At 40.9% G+C, this 24584-nt stretch overlaps 1 protein-coding gene across 1 annotated transcript; it reads right to left on the reverse strand.

Moving 5' to 3' along the window:
* Positions 1 to 4374: 4374 nt before the first annotated feature.
* Positions 4375 to 19870, reverse strand: LOC309676184 (lamin-B3-like; the record flags this gene model as incomplete). Its single annotated transcript, XM_082488676.1, has 12 exons — positions 4375 to 4566; positions 6807 to 6874; positions 7008 to 7115; positions 7212 to 7328; positions 8204 to 8311; positions 9221 to 9446; positions 10151 to 10371; positions 10495 to 10620; positions 11970 to 12140; positions 13050 to 13175; positions 14835 to 14991; positions 19506 to 19870. The coding sequence occupies 11 exons, from the start codon at positions 19868 to 19870 to the stop codon at positions 6836 to 6838; spliced, it is 1764 nt and encodes a 587-aa protein (XP_082344802.1). The 3' UTR covers positions 4375 to 4566; positions 6807 to 6835.
* Between the last annotated feature and the right edge of the window lie 4714 nt (positions 19871 to 24584).

Below are 24584 nucleotides of genomic sequence, written 5' to 3' on the forward strand. Positions count from 1 at the left end.
TTGTGTCATTCGAGCTGTGAACGTGATTTCATGACTGAAATGGATTCACAAATGTTCTGTCAGTGTGGCATTCTGTGAAAGCCTTGCTATTTGACTGACTTACTGACTTTTGTATGCGTCTTTTTAAAATGTATTTATTTTATATTCAAAAAGATTTTACCTTTCCTGAGTCCATCAACCTGCAAAAAAACCCATACCCAGTTTTTTTGCTTTGTGCCTTGAAGATCACTGTATGAAGTGTTTACTGGTAGCTCACTGTTGCTCCAAAAATGCATTTCCTTGCTATTATTGTATGTGGATTTTTTTATCTTTGGCTGCAATGATTTTAATATTGAAAACCAATTTTAAAAATACTGTAAGTGAAGCTAACTGTAACCAGTTCCTAAGTTACTGATGTCATTGAGCTCTTTTCATCTATTACACTGTAATTTAACCTGAGCGAGTTAATCCATGTTTCACATTGTATGTTGACAAAAGGCAAAGTGGTGGTTGTCAATATTATGATGTTGTTGTACTAAGTACAAGTTCTCTCAGCATTGAAAATTCCTATAATTTACTGACCAAACTGAATAAATATTTCTGTGGGATAAGAACAGTGGTTGCTGCTTCTATTCCTATAGTTCTGGCATTTGTTCTTGAGCTGGAGGTCACTTTTGCTAAATATGTCAGCTTTCAGTGAATAAAACAATCCTACATTAAAAATGCATTAATTAAGCCAAAGTATTAGTTTTATGACACCTCAGCCACTGGAATTTTAATAATCTCGCTCTCTCCCTACTGATTGTGTAGCATTTATAATGTCTGTTAAAATTTTCTTCTAGCAGGAGGATAAGAGAAAAATTCCTTTGAACTAAGTACAAACTGATTCAATACAGGGTTGCTGTAGAACTCCATTGAGATAAATCGGTGAGTATCACTGGTGCCTACTGCAAACAAATGAAAAGTCAACACGCTTCTACTTTTTTTTTTTTTATTTATTTGAAAGGGATGGAAAACAAGGAGAAAGAGAAGGCTAGGGAGAGAGGGAAAGACACACTATAACTGAAAAAATGCAAAAACCTCAAAATGAAGGACAGACAGACTCTTTTATTGCAAGTACAACACAGGAAAGATACAGACCTGTTGGAGCAGGTCTGGAAGAGGGCCACAAAAATGATCAGAGGGCTGGAGCACCTCTCCTATGAGGACAGGCTGAAGGAGTTGGGTTTGTTCAGCCTGGAGAAGAGAAGGCTTCAGGGAGACCTTACTGCGGCCTTCCAGTAATTAAAGGGGGCTTATAAGAAAGATGGGGCAGACTTTTTAGCAGGGCCTGTTGTGATAGGACTAAGCGGTCATGGTTTTAAACTGAAAGAGGGTAGATTTAGACTAGCTATAAAAGAAGTAACACTGGCCCAGGTTGCCCAGAGAGGTGGTAGGTGCCCCATCCCTGGAAACATTCAAGGTCAGGTTGGATTGGGGCTCCGAGGGACCTGATCTAGTGGAAATGTCCCTGCTTGTTGCAGGGAGGTTGGACTAGATGGCCTTTAAAGGTCCCTTCCAACCCAAACTATTCTATGATTTTTAAATACTATCAAAATGAAGATAGAATTATTTTTTTTTCTGTTGCTGATCTTCTGCTTTGCAGATGTAGTAATGACCAAAAAATTCAGCAGCCCCAGAGGAATGTGTCTTTTGCTAATTTGTCTCTGTACAACTGTCATGGTTTTGCCTCAGCCAGCATCAAATAACCACACAGGCACTTGCTCAACTCCCACAGCCACAGAATAGCAAGAAGGGAGCTGAACTCTTTGTAGGCAAACTGGCTTGAATCTAGCTTCAGAGTTGCAAGCTGTATTTGGTTCTGTAGTCCAGTAGAAACAGCATTTCCCTACAGAGGAAAGAATTTTGTGTGCATCACAAGTACCAGAAGTCCTACATCTAAGAGGCACACATAGCCCCTAACTGACTACCCAAACCATGGCTTTTTGGTATCTCTCATCTCTGGCCTTGGCTTGCACAATGGTTACAAGGGAAGCAGAGGGTTCTGTGCAGCTTCAGCCGCAGCCTGCTACTTTGGGCATTTGGACTTGTTCATGTAAAGAACAAAATTGCTCAGCCCTTCTCCAGAGTTTTTGAATGAAAGTAGCTACTATGTTCTGAATACAAAGTGTATGGGACAACTTTCAAAGGTTTTAAGGGTTTGGGATTCACAGCTTCTTTTGCATTTTTTCCCCCTTTATCAGGGACGTCTCCCCAGTCATACCTTTCCATAGCAGGCAAGAAAAGAGGCATTGAAATATCTCTTCTGTCTCACCGGAATTCTCTGGAGGAAAGAATTACAGGTGCGTACACACAGAGCAGTTTGAATTCTCAATGCACTTTGCTGTAGGTAGCTTGCCATTTAGTATAGAGCTCCTGGTCAGCTACAATAGATGTTGTGTTTAACAGAAGCAGCTATGCAAAAATAGTAAGCTGGAAGCAAGTCAAGAGAACACCTTACTGGCATCAATTAGGATAAAGTATATAGGAAAGTTTGCTACCAGGAAGACCATTGCACATTAGAGAATTGGTTCTTTAACATGTGCCCTTTTAAGACTGTATGCCAAGAACAAGTTTCATAGACTGCCTAGTAAGTTTTATTGTTGGGTAAGTAAAAGTAGGTCGTTTCCTACGCTGTTGGTGATATTACCAAACACCATACTGTAGTGCTGCTGTTTCCTATCAAGACTCAGACACTAGTTCAGATCTTTCATACCATCCTTCCCTTGTGCTATGAAGAGATTTAATTTGAAACACTGAAGATTCCCCTTAAGTTCTTTAGCAGTTTGGCTTTGAGGAACTGAGTAATAAATGTAAACGTGGCAGCATAGTATATTTCTGAAGGTTTCTGTAGGGAGTCTTCCCTAACCTCACTCATTTTATTGATTCAAAATCTTTTGATCCACTCAAATAAGATTCATGAACAAACAGAACTTTATTATTTAACCTGCAAATACTAAACTCCAAGATTGCTTTTATATACATGAAAAATATCTTTAATAGTTAAAAAAATAAGAAATAAAGATAAATATGGCAATTTCATAGCAGCATCTATTTCTATGTGGGCTATAAGGTACAACAAGAATTCATATCTGCTAAAATGCAAGTATTAGAACATCTAGTCTTGATGTCTCAAAACTAGATTTTTTTAAATAATTTAAGAGAGTTTAAGCTAGTATAAGGAAAGCCTCACCTTAACAACTGCATCCTAACATAGAACAATCCTTAAATTCAGAACTGCAGACTTTGGCAGGGCAAGAGGCAGTCAAAAAACTATTCCAGCATTTGGAGAAATCTGCAGTCTAAGCTGCTCTTCTCCCTTCAGCTACTCCCCTCCTGTTCTTAAAGAGAAGCGTACTTTAAGGTAAAGAAAGGGCCTTGATGAGCCACATAGAGGCAGCAGGTATGCATTTTAGTAAAAAGAGGCTAAGAATAATTGAATGCAGTGGCCCCAGAGGCTGACTGCCTGGTTTCTGAGGGTTATAGGTCAGGCTTCACATAGACTGCAGAGCTATTAGAGTTACAATAAGTTACATACTGGCCAACAGACAGTCCTCCCCCCCTGCCCCATTAGACATACACAAAACGGTACTGCAGACTGCATGGAGATTTAGTACATCAGGATTCTAAGAGCAGATACTTTTGATGCACCTTTTACTATAGTTGGGCTTCCTAGTTTTAATTTTTGTTTCAGCACATTTTGTCTGGCTTCTTAGAAAGCTGGCTTGTTGGGACCAAACAGTGCTAATATTGCTAGTTACAGTACCTGCTCTGTTGGAATGAGATGCTTGTTCACATTTACTGGGTACACCTGTCCAAGATCATTTTGACACAGCTATGCTGTAATATACTGTATCTAGGCGTATTGAAACTGGTGGATTTTCTATAGAATATAGAAACCATACATGTAATAAGGCGAGTATTTTTACAACTGGCTTTCAATTTTAAAACATTTCTCTCTAGCAGGTGATGTAGACCAGTTTCATCTATTTCAGCATCAGGATCTGAGCAGGAGGCATTACGGACACTCAGTACTCTTCAAGATAGTGTTTTTACTTCAGCTGAGTTCAGACTTGCTCAAGGTGAAAGCTAGGGTGTGATCTGGCCTATATAATTTCCCATTCAGGCCTGAAACAGAAATTACACCTATAGAGAAACACCATCTCAGAATTGTCAAGTATTTAGCATCCTTCTAGGGCATATGTTTAGAAGTTTTGTAAACTGTGTACCATCCTCTGTTTCAGCAGGTCATGGACACCAGATCCTGGTGTTAAAATAAAAATAACTTCACATGGATCTTGTATTCTACTGCTCTTTATACCAGTGAATCCAAGAACAGGGTCCAGTATCAGAAGGTAGGAAATTTCATCATGTTGTGGACAATGTTTCTTACAGAAAGATCAGATGGGAGATGTGAATTCCAAGTTTCAGATATTGCAAAAGATACCAAGACACATGTAGTCTATGTCACCTGTGATTGACACTTGTTTTCAGATGATCATCTCTTCGTCCACATTACATGATAGAACAGCTGGCATCCTCATTTTGCTGCAGAAATAAAACATCAAGACATTAGGCTAATTAGCATGTGTACATACAGTATTTATTGCTGGTTACCTACTTGATCCTCATATAGGTGCGTGGGATTTTTAGTGTTTTGTCAATATAGTTACTTATTGATAAAGAAAAGCAGGTTTTCAGGAGAGCCAGTACTTTAACTATACTAGATGATTTGGGGGTGGGGGGGAAAAGAAAACAAGCTTTTAAGAATGCAAGTCCATGCAATACATGAGCTTGTGCCTTCCTTAATGAAAGGCTATTGAGCTATCAGTACCTTAGTTCTGAACCATCAAAATTCAGCTGGCATGCAGATTCATGCTACCTTAGTTAGGATGGCAAAAACAGAAGCAAGAACCATGGTAACCCCATCTCCCTTTAAAAGCACAGCATGCTTTCTTTGCATTATTTTACTGCATGCAAGAAGTTAACTTTTTCACTAAGCTGCCACTATTTCAATACTACAATGCAGCAGAAGCATAGAGGTACTAATAGCAAAGGTTTGATAGGAATTCAGCAGACAGGAATGACATTAACATTTGAGTGGGAGTATTAGAATTGATTCTTACCATAAGTGGCATACAACTGTATTGTAAAGTTGCTGATAAAACAGATTAGAGGCTTAAGGAAAAAAAGATACTTTTGCTTTCCATCACTGATTGCCAAATGAGCCTTATTATTAGTCAATTCAAATGAAGAGCCTTTAAAAAAAAAGAGAGAGAGGCCCTATTCCAAACATGAAGAGCAGCTTGTATCACTAGGTCTCTTTATGAGCCTAAAGCTTCCACTAGTGTTACTTGAACCATTTTGGCATGTGCCATGCAGAATAGCATTATAGAACCTTTCTCAATAGCCTATTTAACAGGGTCTCACCCTCCTTCAGTGAGACTGAAGATATTACAAGAATGTGCATGTAAGTCAGGAGACTGATAAACAGCCTTTAAGCCAGATGGTATTATATCAATAGATGTTTACTCAGATTTTCTGTTTGAAAGAAGGACAAGGAAAGAACCAAGCAGCAGGCAGTAACTGCCTGTTTGAGGTACATTTTCTTCAGAAAGACAGTACTAAGATACTTTACAGTTTTCAGACAGGTATGTTATGAAAGTATCTAGGGAATGGTGGGGGCTTTAAGACCTGGTGCAGTAAGATGCATGTACTCCTTGTAACTGTGTAGGATCAGTTTTAGCAAGAGTTGTTGTAGCTCAACATGCTGAGTCAGCAGGAGGGGGAGAATGAATTTTTAGCTAGGCATCCCCCTGTGCTCAGGTATTGGTATTTCCAGCAAGTGCTATTTCAAGTCAAGAAGCAAACCAACTCAAGGCTCAAGTACAGTTCATAATTGTTCAGTTATGATCAATTTAAAACCCTTGTATTAGCTCTGTTTTAGACTACTTCAGCAGTTAAAGATACCTGACTACTAGTGTCTCAAAGTACACTAGGAGCATCCAATATGCAGGTGTTCAGACTCATAATATGATCAGTCAAAAGCCATTTGGAGGGGCTAGAGAGTCTTTCACAGGGCATCACAATATGCAAATTGTAGCCAAAGGATTATAAGTATATTAAAGGCAAAACATGCTTATCCTATTTGACTATATTAATTCCATTACCATGGCCTGCATCTGTACTGAAGTTCACTTGGAAAGTATTGAAGGAAGTATTTATGGCTGAAGCAAGGCTGAGATACCTACTTTGCACAACAAGATGAGAAAAAGTAGTTCCTGGAAGTGAGCTGGAACAAAAGGGTCTCACACTCATGCTTGAATTTAAGAGATATTTAGGCAATCAATACACTGAGAACTTCTATTTCAGCCTTTTAATACTTCTGAATGGAAATATTAGATTTCTTCAGTATGAACTTAAGTTTATTTTAAGAGCCATTCAGGGACACTCTTTGGAGTGTCAGAGAAGTCATTCATCCCACATAAATAAGAAATATCTAGTTAGCATTTGCGTTCTGTTCTTGGGCTAACAGCTTTTAAGTTCATTCATAGTCAGATGTTTAGATGGAACAGATGTTAAAGCTAGTATTTTTCAGTGTGTCAGTAGTAAGAGACCAAACAATTAATGCTACTATTTGATCTTATTCAACCAGAGAATAAGCAAAGCATCAATTCCACTTCCGATGCAAAGCCATGCAAGCTACATCCTAAATAGGACGACAGACTGCAGCACTATTAATGAAGCAGTTTTCTATGAGATGACAAGCATGATTCTCACCATCTCACCTGCTTAAGGAGGCTCACAGGAACCACTATCATGACACCAAACAACATTTCTTTTTTCTTCTTTTGGTCTGACATCAAGAAAAATATGAAGAGTTGTAGGATATAGGAAAATGCTTAGGGAATTTTTTCATACAGTAATGAAAAGAAACGGCTACTGAATGACTCTGTGGATAGCATGTATTTAAGCTTCGGGTAGCTTACCCGAGTTGGAAACTCCATTTCACTTCCAGTTATTTCTTCATAGTCATCATCTTGCTCACTGCTTTCTTCTCCTCTGGGTACATGCATTATCTTCCTCTCTGCAAGTTCCTAGAATACAATTGAATTGCCACCAAGAACCCTCAAGAATTAAGTACAAACAAGTTTAGTATTAGGAAAGTAGAAGCTCTTTACTCTCTCATTTACCTCACCATCGTCTGTGATAAGTGTAACACCAATATTATCCGCAGTTCCCCATGACTTCTGAGACTTCCAGACCAGATCACTAGGACCTGGGCTTACACCAGCAGCTGCACCCCAGATCTGCAACAGATTTAGAGTGAAATTCTGAAGAATCTTATTTGTAGTTAGATTAGGATTCAGTCTAACATACACAACTCTTAAGTACTCCAATACCAAAGAAGTCTGGTAACAGAAACTGAACTACTGTGATCCCTGGCAGGTTAGTTCTTTTCAGGACTATCAAGAATGATGGCGATTTTTTTTTTTTTTTTTTAAACTGAAGGCTGTAAAACAGTGCAGAAAAGGCTGTTAACAGCTTCTACCTGATGTAGAGGTAGCCATGCTTGGATATGCATGCCATTTGAGTCACAGAGACAAGCCATAGTTACAGACATACACATGGCAGCAATTTGCACATACAAGATAGCCTCTAGCCTGGTGTCACTCACAGATCTCTTGAGCAAGCTTGTACAGAGTTTGGAGTGCAGAACATAGAATTAGGCTCTTTGATCACTATCTAAATGTACCTAAGAGTATGACTTTAGAGCTAATATTTAGCTTAGTACCATAAACCATGAGCTCAGCATTGGGGAACTGTAGTGGACTAAAGCTTTTAGCAACAGCAAAAGTCTTTGCACAACTTGTATAAAGTCACAGGAGTATGGGGAACCCTAAGAATAAACTAGAATATATTGATTCTGTTCTCAATGACAGCCTGTTCCCATCTGGAATGATCCAAGTTCAATCCAAGATATCTAGCATTAAAGAAAATTTAGTCAGCATTTCAGATCAAGTTGTTGCAAGGATTTTTCCCCATCATCCTCTCCACATAATATAAGGATTTTAGGTTTTAGGCACTTATAGTATCAATTTAGTTTTCCTTATTACGTGAATCTCTATAGCTATCTAACATAACAAGAACAGCTCTGAGTAAGTTTTACAAAACCACTACCTACTGTAACTACTTGGCCCGCCTGAAGAGTGAACTGTGAAGGAAATTTGTATGTTACATCTGGCACACTTCCAAGATGTCTTCTTAACACCCATCCATGGAGTGGTTGATCCTGTGGGACAATAAGTTTCTCTCAGCATTACAGATGAACACCATATCTTACAAGTGCAGGGTTCTTTCCAGACTCAAGGGTCAGTTTTAGTTCCACTCCTGTAGCATACAAGAATCTGATGAAGGCTTCCTCAAAATTAAAGTTTCCATTAAAGCCTCCCTATGATTTCTCCCGGTACTTCCTTAGGATTAACCTTAGCCCCACAAGTTTAGGCACATCTATTCTTGCCTTCTGTTGAAGAGGGATTGTGATGCTCTTTATGAGGGAGATTCTGATAAATGAAGTTGGTCATGCCCATCTACCAACTTGGGCCATATATATAACAGATAGTGGCCTGTGAAGGTTTTAAGGCATCTCAGGCTGAAGTGGCTAAGCTACCAGCCACAAGTTTTGGAGCTCTGAGGATTAATTCTAATAATTCTGGATTTGCAGACTAGTCAAAGAATTATGTAATTGGTCAGATAAACCCTCTATGTGGATTAGATACTGTCAGCTCTGTTCACCCGTTTAGCTGTTTTAAGCTTTTGTAAGTAATAGGAAGCTGTCTTTATCCAATTTACTAAGCACATTAGTTCAAGAATAAGTAGTACTTCTGATAGTGCTAGACTGAACCTGATGAGAAACAACCGACAGTGTTAGAACCCAGTGCACCTCCCCCCAAAATCACCTCCCAGACATTGCTGTGAACAAAACACCTGCAGTACAAAAAAAGAAAGAATCAGTCTCTAGTCTTCTCTTGAGAGCCGCCAGGTTAGCTGAGAATTCCCTACTTCGTATTTAGTTTGGCAGTACTCTTCCCTTGTCTCTTCAATTCCTTCCCTATTGTCATCTCTTCCTAAACTACAAGGCAGTTCTCAAGAAGTCATGCTCTGCAGTGAAGGCCATGTAGACTTGAATGTATAGAAATACCTCATTAGATTTGTTTTTAAGCCTGACAAATTTCCCATCTGCATCGATTTCTTCAATAGATACATTTCCAGAAGATGAAGCATGCTGAACAGTCTTAAATCCAGCACTGTGCCCTCTCTTTCTGGCTTCTTTCACTTTCCTTTTCTTCCCGTGTAGGAGCCGTCGCCCTTGACTTGTCGCTTGAGTTGCGGTGCTCTGTGAAGATGGACTGGGTGACAGCTTTAGCCTACAAGGGAGTCAGATAACATTCACTTGAATATCTGATCTGCTTATTTCATGTCACTTCTATCCTCCCACTATAGCCAAGCCTAACAGCTTCTTATATCCAAGCTTTCCATGAAGTCTTAAATATAAGATTTTATTTTTACTGGCAGGAGTAGCTAAAGTAGCTTGTTAAGCCTGGAAGACAGCCCCAGCCCTAGAGTTCAGAGCAAGCTTATGTCAATAAGAAGATTCCCAACTGCAACAAGTATTCCTTTAAAGTCTCTACAGACACAGACTTTAGCGGAAGTAGTTTAAGTTTTTGACCCTTCTTAGCATGCATTGAGTCCATGTTGTTCTTACCAGGCAGTGTCCGGATAGTTGGGAGTTGATAGTTTCATTCATGAAACTTAAGCACTGTCTTTGATATATTTCTAGGATGTAGCACAAGGCTTTGAGAAGGTTTGGTTCTAGGAAGAGATGTCTAACGGACCTTTGAACTTTATCAGTTGGATTCATCAAGTTACTGCATCTTACTACACCATGTGGTGGATGTGGGATATAAATACTGTCTACAAGAAGATTATGCTTCAAGAAGTAAATTATGGCACTAATCACATACTTGATATTTATTTCTTGCCTCCTCCATGTTCTGCAGAATATACAGTTAATTAGTGTAGAGATCTTTGATGAAGCAAGTCCTCATATGAGGATCTTGTCATAGCCTACCTCTGTTCCTCTCCTTCCAGCATCTTTCTGTAGGCATTTATTTCCAGATCTAGAGCCAGTTTCACATCTAAGAGATGCTCATATTCTTCCAACTGTGCTTGTGCCTGCTGCTGGGCTTGTGCCATTTCTTTCTCTTTTTCAGCCATACGCCTTCGATGGAGATCACGATCATAATCCAGCACCCCCTGTAGCTCCTTTATTCTATTCTCCAAAGCAACATTCTAAAATTAAGGGGAGGGAAAAATCAATTAAATCATAACTGAAAATTAGAGAGGAGAGGCCAGTATTTTGAATTAAGTATCTAAATTAAAATAATTCTAAGGATATACAAATAAAGATAGTACCTGGCTTTGGTATTGATTAACTTGAGATGTCAGAGCATCAACTCTCAGCTTTGTTTCCATCAGCTCCTCCCGAGCAGCATTGGCAAAGTCACTGTGTCTTGCTGCAGATATCTGGGCGTTCTCCACCTATGGATAAGTCACTGTTAGTAATGAGTTGCTTATGACCATGTATTTTAAATAAGGAAGGAAAACCAAGTGATTTCCAGCTGTTACATTTGGAAATAGTTATGTTTTATTGGTATAAGCACATTTAAGTATAGTCCAGGTCAGAAAGTTTTTCATTGCTTTTCAGGGAGGTTTACACAAGTTTGACATTCACATCAGAAAAAGTCAGTGGTAATCAAGTAGTGAAAATCGCTGGATTAGGATATTTCAGTTACAGATTCATGAAGTCTTTGTATAGATATGAAGTAAATGGATTCTCCCAACAGAACAATGGAGAATATGTTTAGAAGCTAAGCAGCTTCAAAGCACGGGGCTACAGGATATTAGATGTGCTTATCAAACTATTGCTCTTCCCCAAAAGTTCTATTACTAAGTAGTTCCTGCATCACTATAAGCAGCACTGAGCTATTTCTAGAGCAATTCAGTCTTGAGATGTTCCAAGAAAGGATAAAGTAGAGCCATGCTACTACAATAGGCACTCACAGAATTCCAGTGGAAACCTGGACAGAAACATCCAAAGGAATTCACCGAGTTGGCATATAAGTTGGAATATAGAGAAAGCCAGAAGAACCAGGAAGAAATGAACACATGCACTTGTTGAGAAAAGTAGCAGACAATGTGATTCTACACTGAGTATTAAACAAGATTTAGGAGACCAATACCATACACTGCGTCCAAGCCAGAAACCCCTGGGATCTTACCTACCAAGAGTATAAGCTTGAAGTATTACTTTTTCCTGCATATGTGGCTAATGTTGGAAAAGAGGTGACAGACCAGTTCTGGAAGACAAACTGTCAAGCTATTTCCATAGGCACCCTCTCCCCATTATCCAGTACTAGCAACTGGGAAGGGACCTTTGCACTCACACATTTAAAAGTGCACCTGTAGAACTGCAAGAATGTCTTATTTTATGCATTTTAGTAAAATTATAATCTGTAGGTTAAGTTTCAATCAATAATACTGAAATTGCGTAATACAAACATAGCACACCTTAGTCCTGAATTTGTCAGACAAGCTCTCAGCTTTGTCAGAAGTGTGAATTATGATCAACTTTATTACATTAGCTATTCCTGATTGCTCCCCAAAGGGACAGTATGGTGCTTGAATCAGTTTTGTTTGGGACCAAGTGTTCATAGAATTCCTATTTTAAAGTTTGACACCACTTTGAAATTCCATAACAACTTATGCCAAGAAGCTCTGCACTGAATACAAGGGCTCTATCAGTTGTCCTTTTATGTTTATGTAACTTTAATCATATCAAGGTGCAGAGGCCTTAAGTTCTCTTTTATTGGCATCTTTTACAGACTCACTCTTGCATTGAATGTTCGCTCCAGCTCCTCTTTGTATCCTTGAATTTGTTCTTCATGTTGTTTTCTGAGCCCCTGCAGAGCATCCGAGAGCTTACTTTCAAATTCTCTCTGACGGCCAGATTCTATTTCTGCTATCCTGCTCTCATGGACTCTTTTCGTCTCCTTGAGCTCCTAGGAGAAGAAATGCCTCAGAGAATAAGCAAGGCAAAACAGTTTCATTTGAGACTTGACTTACTGTACCAGCTTAGCAAGTCATTCAGTATTGAAGCAGATTTATCATTGAGTGCATGGAAATTAATCTTCATTCATATATTAATATTAATTCATTAGGTCAGGTACTTCCACCTTGTGCTGGGTTGTTTTGCTTCCTCACTACCAACATCACGTAAACTAATAACTGCAGTAGCTTGAATTTGATTTTAAGAATAATTCTTTGGACTAGATTGATTTCTCTGCTTTACTTAAGAACTGAAGTGTATATGCATGTGTTCTTTAAGCACTGTTACTTTAAATATTCTTGTTTTATTCAAAAAGTAACAGTATTTGGTTAGATAAATTGGAATTCTGTCACTTAAACCACACACTTTGAGATTCCTTCCAGTCAGAAAGAAGTTGGCTTACATTCACATTTTCTAATTTTGTGGACTGACTTCTCACACAAAGGTTACCAGACACCTTTGATAAGTGTTAAAGTAGGGAACATAAGTTGCTTATTAAAGGAGATTTAACTTCTTCGATTATTTTAGGCTTCCAGCAAACATGTGGAATCATTTAAATGTAATTGTAATATATGCACTTTCAGTTACACAAAGTAATATATTGGGATTGTAGTTACCTTCAGAAGTGCAGCCTAAGAAAATGATCTCATATTCCAGATACCTATTGGTACTATGCCAGTTAACATGAGGTTGTATATTTTTCCTATTTTGGTAGATTTTATTGGCTGGTGGGCTGTCAGAGGTTGACTCAGCTAGTTACCTTTTTAAGGATAAAGCACATCTTAACTTTGCTTTTAAGTGTATCCAGGGATCATGGACACCTAAAAAAAAAAAAGATACTTGTTGATAAGCTAAAACATACATCTTCATGAAGGCGCTTCTGGAACATAATTTGTTCCTGTAAAGTTTTCATATGATTTTCCAGGTCCACCCTCCTCAACATTTCACTGTGGAGATGTTCTTTGGTATCTTCCAGTGACAGCTGCAGCTAGGAGAGAGAGACATCAGGGTAATCAAAATTAAGAAGTCATTTTTCCAAACTACAAGAATCAACTTATTACAGGTCACTCAACTTCATTCCCACAGCAATCAAAACACACTGCATAAGTGAAGTTGGTTACTCTGTTTAAGTTCTTATTTCAGTGGTATCCAGCCTATTAGCAACAGGAAGAACCCTATTTAATTTTTATGTAGGCCAGATTTCCCACACGGCAAATATAGAGCAGCCTTTAATCCCACTAGCTAAAGTTTGACTCCTCAAAGTAGACTTCTGATCAATCAATTGTACCATCCATATACGTTCCACCCCTTCACAACATTAAGTATTCCAAACTTCTCCCTAAATTCCAATATCATTTGTTTGATGCTTAACAAGTGAAATCCTCCAAATATAGCTTAAAATATAGCTTAACTATGTTGACAAACTATTATACACTTCCAGCATTGGAGTGTGCTGCTTTAATGATAAAAGTTTGGGCAGGTTTTGGTTGTTTGGTTTTTTTTTTTTTTTAAGTTTTTATCCTAAATATTTGAAATTAGCTCATTCAGTGATTACATCAAAGCATGAAGATACAAAAACTATGCTCTTAGAAATGCACTGGTAGAGTAGCAACTCAAGCGGAGTTCATTTTAGTAGCACAAAGGGCCTACAAAAAAAAATATCATAGAAATCACAGAATGGTTAGAGTTGGAAAGGACCTTAAAGATCATCTCGTTCCAAACCCCCTGCCATGGGCAGGGACACCTTCCAGCCTGGCCCAGGGGTGAGGCATGCACAACTTCTCTGGGCAACCTGTTCCAGTATCTCAGCACCCTCACAGTGAAGTACTTCTTCCTAATATCTAATCTACATCTACCCTCTTTCAATTTAAAACCATTACCTCATGTCCTGTTGCTACACTCCCTGATAAGAGTCCCTCATCTTTCCTGTAGATGGACTTCAGATACTGGAAGGCTGCTATAAGATCTCCCCGGAGCCTTCTCTTCCCCAGACTGCACAACCCAAACTCTCTCAGCCTGTCTTCGTGGGAGAGGTGCTCCAGCCCTCTGATCATCTCTATGGCCCTCCTCTGGACTCGCTCCAACAGGTCCATGTCCTTATTATGTTGGGGACTCCAGAGCTGGACACTACTCTAGGTGGGGTCTCACCAGAGTGGAGTAGAGGGGCAGAATCGCCCAGGAACCCCTGGGCTGTGAGTGCACATTGCCAGCTCACATTGAGCTTCTGATCAACCAGCACCCCCAAGTCCTTCTCCTCAGTGCCAAACTGAATAGTCAGAACTTATTTATTCTACCTAGATTTAAGCATAGTGAAGCAGGATCCATCAAATGCTGCCTTTGCTGACATGTTAGAAAATGCTACAGGGGCTATAGCAATACAACACATTTCAACTTTGTCCTTAGAACAAAAAATATTACATACTGTGGGCATAGAGTAGAATTAAAGGTACCTACAACAGGTGGAAATTTTAACAGACCAACTATCAGTAGCATTTGCTTTCACTAGGATTGCAGAAAACTTTTTTCTACCTGTCTTTGCCATAGATAAGCCTTTCCCTGCTTTTAAATCTCAATAATTAGCTGGGGAAAAAACAAGCAAAAGCTTCAGGAATGAAAGCAAAATCGACATTCCAGGAACAAGTCTTACACTGACTACTTCATCCTTTAATTCACGAAGATTATTCTCCAAACTTCGGTTCTCATTCAAAGCTGTTGCTAAATCAGCTTCCTTCGCGTTCAGCTGAGCATCGAGGTCTCTCACATGCGCCTGTGCCAGGTTCAAGTCTGCTTCTTTTTTTGAATTCCTGCAAGTAATAATTTTACACTCATAAGTTGCAGCTAGTGAGCAAGAAAGTTTTTTTTTAATGCATTTACCTTCACAGGGGTCTGTGGCAGAACTGAAACAGAAGAGAGGTTGGTTAACAATTGTGAAAGCACAGAATAGGCTCAAAGAAATAAAACAGACAGGCCCCTCAGACAAGTATTATTTGTTTAACCAGAAAGACTTCTGACCCAGTTTCCAGCTTGTTTTGCGTGAATCCTATGCGGAAGCCAGCTATTTTCCATGGCATTATCAACCAGGAAGGGAAAGGACAGCGCAGGCCGCTGTCTCCACAGGGAGGGACTAGTCACACTCAAAGCCAAAGGTCACCAGACCACCGTGACCTGCCACCACCGAACAAGCTGCTCACACAGACACCTCCTTTCAGCGGGAAAAGCCACCACCAGCTTCTTGGCAAAGTGCCTACTGGCCATTAAAACACACTGCTGCTGAGGCTGCAGAGCGCCACACGGCCCTCTCACCAGGAGAGGGCAGCCACAGAGGCCGCCTCCAACCTGAGGGAGGCCCTGCAGCCCCTACAGGCAGCCAGGCTGAGTGCGAGCAGCTTTCCTGAGGCAGGGTGGCAGGCGATGCTCGGCACACATGAGGGCAAAGTACCCCCTCTGTGGGCAGAGGCAGAACACAGCTCTGGCTGCTGAGGGTGCGATTCCTCCCTCACAACTCCCCTGGGACTTTCCTGCCCACAGCACAGGAGACTTGTCCCCAGGAGGCCACTGTCCCAGCCCTGGCAAGCAGGTCCTGTCAGCCCCACATCCCCGGCTGGGGCTTTGCCTGCCACAGCTCCTGCCGCAGGACAGCGAGCCCCCACAGCAGCTGCGCTTCCCTCACAGCACCCTTGCAAGGGGCTCTTCTCCCTCAGGAAGCATCAGGCACCCTTCCCTCCTTCACATCATGGCGGAGCTACAGGGCAAGAGAAGCTTTGCCTTCAGAAGAGGGCCATTTCCTCACACAATTACTCAGGTACAGAGCCCTCAGGTACCACCTGGATGGCCAATACAGTTGTTTAAGTTGCCAGTTTTACTTGGCACCACAGCAGAGAAGTGCTGGGCCCACAGCAAGTTCCTGTCAGAGAAAGGGGGTGGTAATTTCCCAGACTGCTCTAACTTCTAAAATCATTGCAGTTGCCTGACCACTATCCAGAGTCTGACTTCCTGCTCAAAACTCAGATTTGAGAATGCAAAGAGTAAATTCTTCAATTTATTTTAGCAAAATCTGTTCTGCCAAGTTCTAGTAATTCATACAATGACTTTTCCAGTTGATAACTGAGCAGATCAGTTGGAGACAGTCCAAAGCCATTCTGCAGGAGTGATCAGCTCTAGAAACCTTGGACTGCAAGGAAAGATTAGAAAAAAAGTAAGGGTTGTTTAGTCTAGAGAAGGGAAAACTGACAGGAGACATAACAGTCTCTACACACAAGAAAGACTGCTGCAGAGAGGAAGGGAATCTGTTTTCCATGTCAGTTGTGGAAAAGACAGGAAGTTGCAGGCTTAAATTGCAGGGAGGAATCTTTGCATTAGATGTTGGGGAGAGGAAACCAACAGTAGTTAAACACTGAAGCACATTGCTGGGGGGGGGGGGGGGGGGGGGGAGGGGGGAATTCTGGAATTTCCATCATCTGGAATTTTAGAAAAGGGTTTACGCAAACATCTGCTGGAAGGGATGCAGGTAAGGTTGGTTCCAACACAGGCCTGGGGCATGTGGCTGCATCAGGTTCTTGCTCAAAGCCTTTTCTAGCCATGCTCTTCAGAGACATTTGTTGTCTGTGGCTCATACTTCATGAGTATGACGCAAAACCGAATGTTTTGCTAGCAGAGGTTACTTATTCTTTACTCCGACTCCAGGAAATAAAAAGTAACTCTAGTGGGGTAACAATGAAAAACAAGATAATATATTGTAGGCTTTTTTAGTATTAACAGTTTTTTTGTTTTTTGTTTTTTTTTTTTTTTGTTTTGTTTTTTTTTTCCCCTCTTTTCTAGGCATTAGCCACCTTCCTTTCGGGATCTCTGCTACCACTACCACTTACTGTGAGTATTAGTTATGATATTAACAAGTATGTCAATAACACTACTACATAATATTGACTGTTATATAACTACACCACATAATATTGACTGGTTTCATCCTAAAATAATATAAATTCCATTCTGCAATCAAAGCACATGCAAGACTGAAATTCCATTAGTATCTGCATTTTAACAGTCCACTTCCCTGATGCAGGCCTCTACAGCCAGGTTCAGGTTTCTTTTGTTCTTTCCTGACAAATATTATTTTCAGTGAGTCATTTCATCTTTAAGAACAGCAATTTAACAAGTCTGGCTTTGACAAGAGTATTTACTACCCTTTTAAACCAAGTTTGGGGTTCAGAACACCACTTCACATTATTATGCAGCAGGCAGTGACAGTTATAGTACTCTACAACATTCCATGTATCAACCATTCCAGAACTAAGCACAGCTTACTATCAATTGCAAGCAGTAACTTTGAGGCACTGCCATTTGCATTCCTTGTAAATCAGGGTTCCACATATGTTTGACCTGGAGAATTTAAATAATTTTACCAAAAAGAGTTCAGTAGGTTTGAAACAGACTCCAGTTTGTCAAGATGAGAGGACATTAACAGCATTTGCAGAATTCATTCTTACAGCATCAGCTTGCTACACTGCTTATTTCAGGTTCAGTAGCAAAATGCACATCTCTACTCACTGGTGCAGAATGAAACTAGTCTTGTCTCTGGGCTGTGCTACTGTAGTTGCTTTGACCTTCCTCAGGCTCCAAATTCAACTAACTGATATGCTTATCCACAGCTCCTCCTCCCCAAATGACTTTGGCCTACTTCCAATTACCACTGTTTAAATAGTAAGAAAAAAGCTGAAATGCAAGCACACTTCATTGTTGCTGAAGCTTTAAGTCTCTTTACTAGCAATTAATAAGAGCCAATGGTTAATGCTGCGTGGAAGTTATCTGGTGACATTCCATCCTATAAGAGTTCCAGGTTATTTAAAGGATGTGTATATATAAAGGGCACGATACCCTCAAAGTAGTTTGTTCCAAGTCATCTGAGACATTTGCAGTTAGACATCCCAGATACAACACACATTAATATTAGGATTTCAGTCTAGTCCTTTCAGAAAGCAGCATGTACTCTGTTATCATTTCCCATGGGCTGTGAAGTTAACCACTTCTAAGACCTAGTTACTTTGAAGAAAACAAAAAAATCAGTTCAGAGGATTGCATACCTGCCAAGCCTAAAGCTTTATAAACAAAGCCAGAGTTGTATAAACACAAAGAGCTGCAGAAAAGTTTTAGAACTAGCATTGCCCCTCTCCTCACTGTCCACTCAAGTGGCTGGTTAGATTTATGAAACAGATCTATGAGCCAAAACCCAGCATGAATGAGACAAGCCCAAGAACTTCTAAGCAGCTAAAACCAGAAGTTTAGAGTAAAAACACATTTTATTCCCAAGTAGAACAGCTACTTGAGTCCTACTGAGCCTATGAGGAGGCAGTATTTGCGCCATACAAATGTTAAAAGAAAAAGCTGCTGCCTAAAGGTGCTACAAGTTTATAACAAGAATTAGAGGGCCTGGGGACAGTAAAATTATGGCAAGTCTGTAATTGATTTAGCAGTATAATGGGACATTAAAACAATTAGCAATGCTAGCACTCTGTATATATCCATAAAGAAAGCTCGTTGGGATTGGACACTTGTTCCTTCCCCTTCACTATCCACCTTTTTCCCTCCTTCAAGAGGATTTGATTGCACTTACATTGGGCCACCCCTTTGTTGCAGGCTTGGTGAGACTAGCCAACAAGATGATGCCAGGCTTAGGATACACAGCTGGCAAGAAAGTCAAGCCTGAAACAGCAGCCAGTTCATCCCCATAGCATGCAAGTCAAGACCTAAATGCCACTAGGTCAATTTCTGTGAAGTACCAGCCTGAACCAGGTAAGCTGTACTGCTCACAGAACTACCTTCTCTGTGTATTCCCCTCTAGGGAAGCTAAAAAGCCCAAAAGAGATGCAAGCTGACTCCACACAGAGACTCCTTCCCCTACCCCCAAAACTTTCTAGATGCTTTCCAGCATAGCAGCTTCTTGAGTGTTTAGAAACACAGGTATGGTGCCAAACCCAGTCAGTGATGCATTCATGCAATACTATCTCCATAAGGCCACCCAACACCTCAAGTTCTGGGGGAACCTCCACACCCATCACAGGGAGTGGTCCAGCAGCACATCTTCAGAACAGACATTAGGATTTCTCCTAACCAAGACACCCCAGCCTCCCAGGGACACACTTGTGAGGTGTCCCCACGACCCAGACACCCCACAGCACTGAGCACTCCCTCCCCAGCACACAGCTGCTGGTGAGCAACATCCCCTTCCCCTGGCCCTGCAAGAGCCCCAAAGAGGCGGCCGCGGCCCCGGGGCGGTCCCCCGCTGGAGACCGGGCAGGTGCGGCGGGCGGACCGGGACACCGACCTGCTGTGCAGCTGCCGGTGCTCCTCGCCGATCTTGCCCAGCTCCATCTGCAGCGTGGCCCGCTCGATGGCGATATCGTCCAGCGCCCGGCGGGCATCGGCCAGCTCCGCCTCGTAGCGGACCCGCAGGCTCTGCAGCTCCCGCTCGCCGCCCGCCTCCTGCTCGGCCAGCCGCTGTTGCAGCGCCGACTTGTCGGCCTCCAGCGCCCGCACCCGCTCGATGTAGGCGGCCAGGCGGTCGTTGAGCTGCCGCAGCTCCTCCTTCTCCTGCAGCCGGCTCAACCGCGTCGGGCTCAGCGGCGAGGTAGCGGCACAGCTGAGGGAACGGTTCCCGCTCACCGGCGGGGAGGAGAGAACCGTGGCCATGGCAGACTCCGGTCCGGGCCCGGGCCCCGCCACCGCTGCCGCTGCCGTTGCCGGGACCGCCCCGCGCAAGCCTCCCAGCGCCCGCCGCCGCCCGTGTATAAATAGCCGGCAGCTGCCGCCGCGGCCTGCGGGCCAGGGTGGGCAGCTTAAAGGGCTAGGGTGCTCCCCGCTGCCGCCCCGCCGGCTCCGCCTAGAAAATACACCTTTGCTGCAGGTTTTTTTCTTTCTTTTTTTTTTTTTAATTTTATTTTATTATATTTGTTCTTTGCTTTATATTGTGCATATGTGTTGCGGCATCTCATCAGTCCCATGGTGCTGCCCGGAGAGGGCGGGGAAGGAGCTGTCAGGAAAAGCGACAGCAGCCCGGCGTTTCCACAAACCGGTGCAAGGGGTCGGGGTGAAAAAAAAATAATCCCAGATTTAGGAAGATGCATGGCAGCTGCAGTGACGCTCACACTCCAACATGCTGCCGTGTCAGTGCTCTGCCTGTTTCGCCTGTGTTTTGTTTTGTTTTTTTTTTTTTCATTTTGTTCAGCTGATGAAAATAAGCTAGCCCGTGCTCTTTGTTTTGTTGTTTGTGGGCTTTTTTAGCTTTCAAGTTAGGCTGTGGCAGCTGTCAGCCATCCCAGTGCTACAGTGTTTCAGCTGAAAGCTGATGTGTGAGCAGAAGGGAGAAAGGAGGGGGAAAGGGAACTTGCATCACGACAAACGTGTGAAGCGGTCTGCAGCATCTTACACTAAATACATTTTATAAAAATAATCGTTCAATAAGCAAGTTGCTTCAGCACTTCTTTAGTAGTGACGTGCACTGTGATAGTCGTCAGTTTCCTCCAATAGCTGATTAATTTGCCCTTTTGTTTTTCACTTATATTTTGGAGAGCAGATGCTGTACAGATCTCATTCAGTATGAGCATAAAAATCTCTGAACGTTATTATAACTGTTAATTATGGTGTTTGTTGCAGCAGTTACAAGAAACTTTACTTAAAAGCTTAGTTTAGGTCAATGTTATTTCCTACCCAGAAGAATAGTCTTGACATCCTCTTAGAGTTCTTTAAATGTAAAGAGAGATTTTATGAAGGTTGTAGGTGTAAATTCAAGCTTCTCCATATAGGGCGGCAGGCACATAACATAGGAGGACAACATAGTTGGCCCCAAGATTGTAAAGGGGCATTTCAAAATTGGGTTATGTGAACCCCTGGATACAAAGTTACAAAGTCGATGAGGACACAGAAGGAGTTATGGATGCTCATCAAGGTTTTTTCTGAACTTCTTTACATATTTGCATAAAACCTAAAATACAATTTTAAAACTCTCAAATTACATGTAGCACAGCAATGACATATGGCCAGACTGAGCTCCTCTGGTTCTAGTCCTAGCAATAGCACCAGGAAATTCTTTTCTGCAGAGCAATTCCAGTTTTTTATTTTGATATAATGAGTACTTGTTTGTTCTTCATTGCCAATAGAAAGCTCAATTCAAGAAAAATAAAAAGTATGATTTAAATCTGAATATGTACCTCTAAGACCAAGATGTGTAAATCTGAGGGTTTAATTCAGCTTTGAAACCTCAGTCCTCTACAAAGAACACTGTGATCATATGTCATTGTCATGTTTGATAGTTGCATGTTACTGGCCAGCTGTTCAAATACAATTGTATGGTTTTGGAACAGATGTAGAACAAAGCAAAAAATCTGCTATTCTGAGAATATTTTCCTTGCCTGCCAAGGCTTTGTAAGAGTGCAAACAAAACCAGCTGAAAGAAATAGTTCAAAAATAGTCTGAGCTAGTTTTATCTTTTTTGTTCTTCACCTACTCTCCCTATATGAGAACAGAAGGTGGCAATTTAAGAAGAGTGTAATGGAAATCTGTTACTGATTATTTCCTTTCTGACATTTTTTCTGACTTTTTTTTTTTTTTATTATTAAGACTGTAGTCTGTACTGCTTAGACCACAAGTGTAGCTGAGGAATTCATGCAGAGATAAGCCTGTACCATCTTTTCATATTGTTTCAAGTATGAAGATATCAGGAATGTTTCAGGATTAAGAGATACAGAGGGCATCAGGAAAAATTGTGGGGAAAGGTATATATCCCATACTCAAGCACAGTAAAAGCTTTACTACAAATAGTCCTTTTGTAGGAAAATGTAAATATGGGAGATTTAGACAGTATTAAGCAGATTCCGCAAAGTTGGAATAAAAAAAAAAACAAACCACAAACAAAAAACCGCTAAACTTAAAAAATATTTGTGGATTTTTTTCATGTATCATAATCAGGCCTTGATCTTGAGCTGGTGAAATTAAGTGAAAAAAATACAGCAATACAGTGGTACAATAAAAACCAGGAAAATGTCAACTGAACTTTTTGCTATCCTTTACCTTTGGTATCTGCAAACTGATTCTAGCCATGTGTGAGCAATCTGTTAGTATAGGTTCCAAAATGTTGTCAGGGCTCTGAGTCCACTAATATGCCTTAAAGGACCTTGACCAGCTTCACCTGGGGCTTCCACCCACACCTCGCCCATGGATGTAGGAACTCGATTTGTGCTCTGGCCTGGGGTTCAGTCACTCTTTAAGTTCTGTTGTGATTGTGCCTAGCTGTAAGCTAGGCTCATAGACTGATTTGCTGGCTGGACTTTGTATTTGCTTAATTACTGCAAATTTGCCTGGGCTCTCTGAGTACCTTGGCTGTTACCTCTAGCTCTTCTGCATACCTTGCCTAGGAGCAGTGGGACAGGGCTGTGGCTGGTGCAGCTCCTGTCCTTCCAGCCTGGCTATCTGATTTGGTCCTCTCTCCATTAGTAAGTGGCTGGACCTTGCCACTTATTGGATAACAGATTGTTAGAGCAATGACTGCTAAATACATAGGTAAGGCTAAGCTTGTTGATAGAAGTATCTCTTTTTAGACTTTTTTTTTGTGACCTAATACAAAATGTTTGAATTCATATCTGCTTTTCAAGTGTTAAATTCATTTGAGGCTCTGTGTAGTAAGTGGACAGGCTTGACTAGTGTGAAAAAGCTGTGCTGGGAAATGTAGGCATAGATGTAGAATCAACGTGGACAGCAGAAACTTTTGTAGTGTTTATAGTGTTTTTCTTTTTCTCTGATAGTCATTCTGCTCTCTAATTCATGAGAAACTCTTCCTAAATATCCATTGGAAAAGAAACAAGGTATCACTGGAGAGCCTTCGTAACAGTTTAAGAAATCTGTACATACAATAGTAATGTTGGTTCAAATGGTATTACTCTGATGTATTAGAATATAGCAGTACATATTTTGCTAAGTAGTCTATCTACTGACAGGTGTTAGTGACTCACACGTGTCCAGAGCTAATGAAGACAGATTGAATTCTACTAGCCTGATAATGGTTGCTATGCTACTAGTGTAGGTATGGAGGTTCCATGAGAACATTAGAGATTACCCACTGGAAAGATTAAAGGGCAATTTTTGTTTCTCTGGCATTGGTGGTAGTATACATAGGTGGAGAAGACCTTTCCAGAACATGTAACTGCATAAGTGATCCTTTTGTGTAGTACTTCCGCATATGGCCCTACTTGCCTAGTTAAATTAAGCAGGACAAGTTAGTCAGCTTACAGTGCTGTTTACCTGTGTCAGAACAACAGCTTTCTATAATTTGGTAATCACTAAAGAAATTAAATTATTTGTGGCATTACCAAATGAAAAATTAAACAATAGATTTTGTTTCGTAAAACATGAAATATAGAAAATATACCAATATTGATAGCAACATTTTGTAGGTGTCACCCGATAAAATTCTGTCCTAGGCTCTCCTAGTTTCCGGTTGCCGGTGACCAAATTCTACTCTTTTGTACAAACGCAGAGAAGCTGTTCCTATGTAGAGTTTGTATTGGTACTGCTCTGACCAAAATCTGGCTCACTGTCCGAAGATGTATGCTCTCTTCCAGTTTCATGTAAAATGCACCTTAGTTTCTGTAAGGAATGTCTATACAGAATGAGGAGGAAAAGAAGTCTTAGGGTACTGCACAGGTCTGCAAAACCAGAATTTTGTTCTATAGACTTTACTAATACCAGTATCGGGCTTTGAAGAAATGTCACAGATTATGCGGGGTTCTGATAGCATAAGGCAACAGAGCAAGCAAAGAAAATATGGAGGGAAGTGGAAAATAAGCTGGTTTTTTTCAGTGACTATATAGCTCCAAACTGTAAATCTAGAGCTTTGCATACTTTCTTTCCCTCCATCCACCAAATCTTGCTAACCCTTCTTTATCTTCATTCATTGTCAAATAGATTGTATTCAATTATGTCATCACTGACTGTTAATAAGAATAATATATACATCTACTGGCTCCCACGGGAGCCAGGAGCGACCTCTGACCCACCAGAGCTAAGTCAATCCTGAGTCCCTTGTGAAAATGAAGTCACGTCCATCTCTTTTGGTAGAATATAATAACAAAAATGTCTTCATTTATATCCAGGCATCATTACTGAGTTGAGATGAGTTGAATCCATTTCATAGAGAGCAAATACTTTATCCCACTATTGTTGCACTTGACTCAATACCTTGCTCAATATGGAGCACCTGGGCTGCAGCCTGGCTGTGGTGAGAAGAATGGGTACTTTTCCTTGGTAATGATTCACAAGATTGTCTCTTAATGAAGACTGTAAATGTGCAAGAAACAAGAGCGTTTGCCAACATAGCAAAAGAAGTTGGCAAATGGAAGAGAACAGAAAAATC

Source organism: Vanellus vanellus (assembly GCF_965231255.1).
Source record: "Vanellus vanellus genome assembly, chromosome: 11".
Taxonomy (NCBI): Eukaryota; Metazoa; Chordata; class Aves; order Charadriiformes; family Charadriidae; genus Vanellus; species Vanellus vanellus.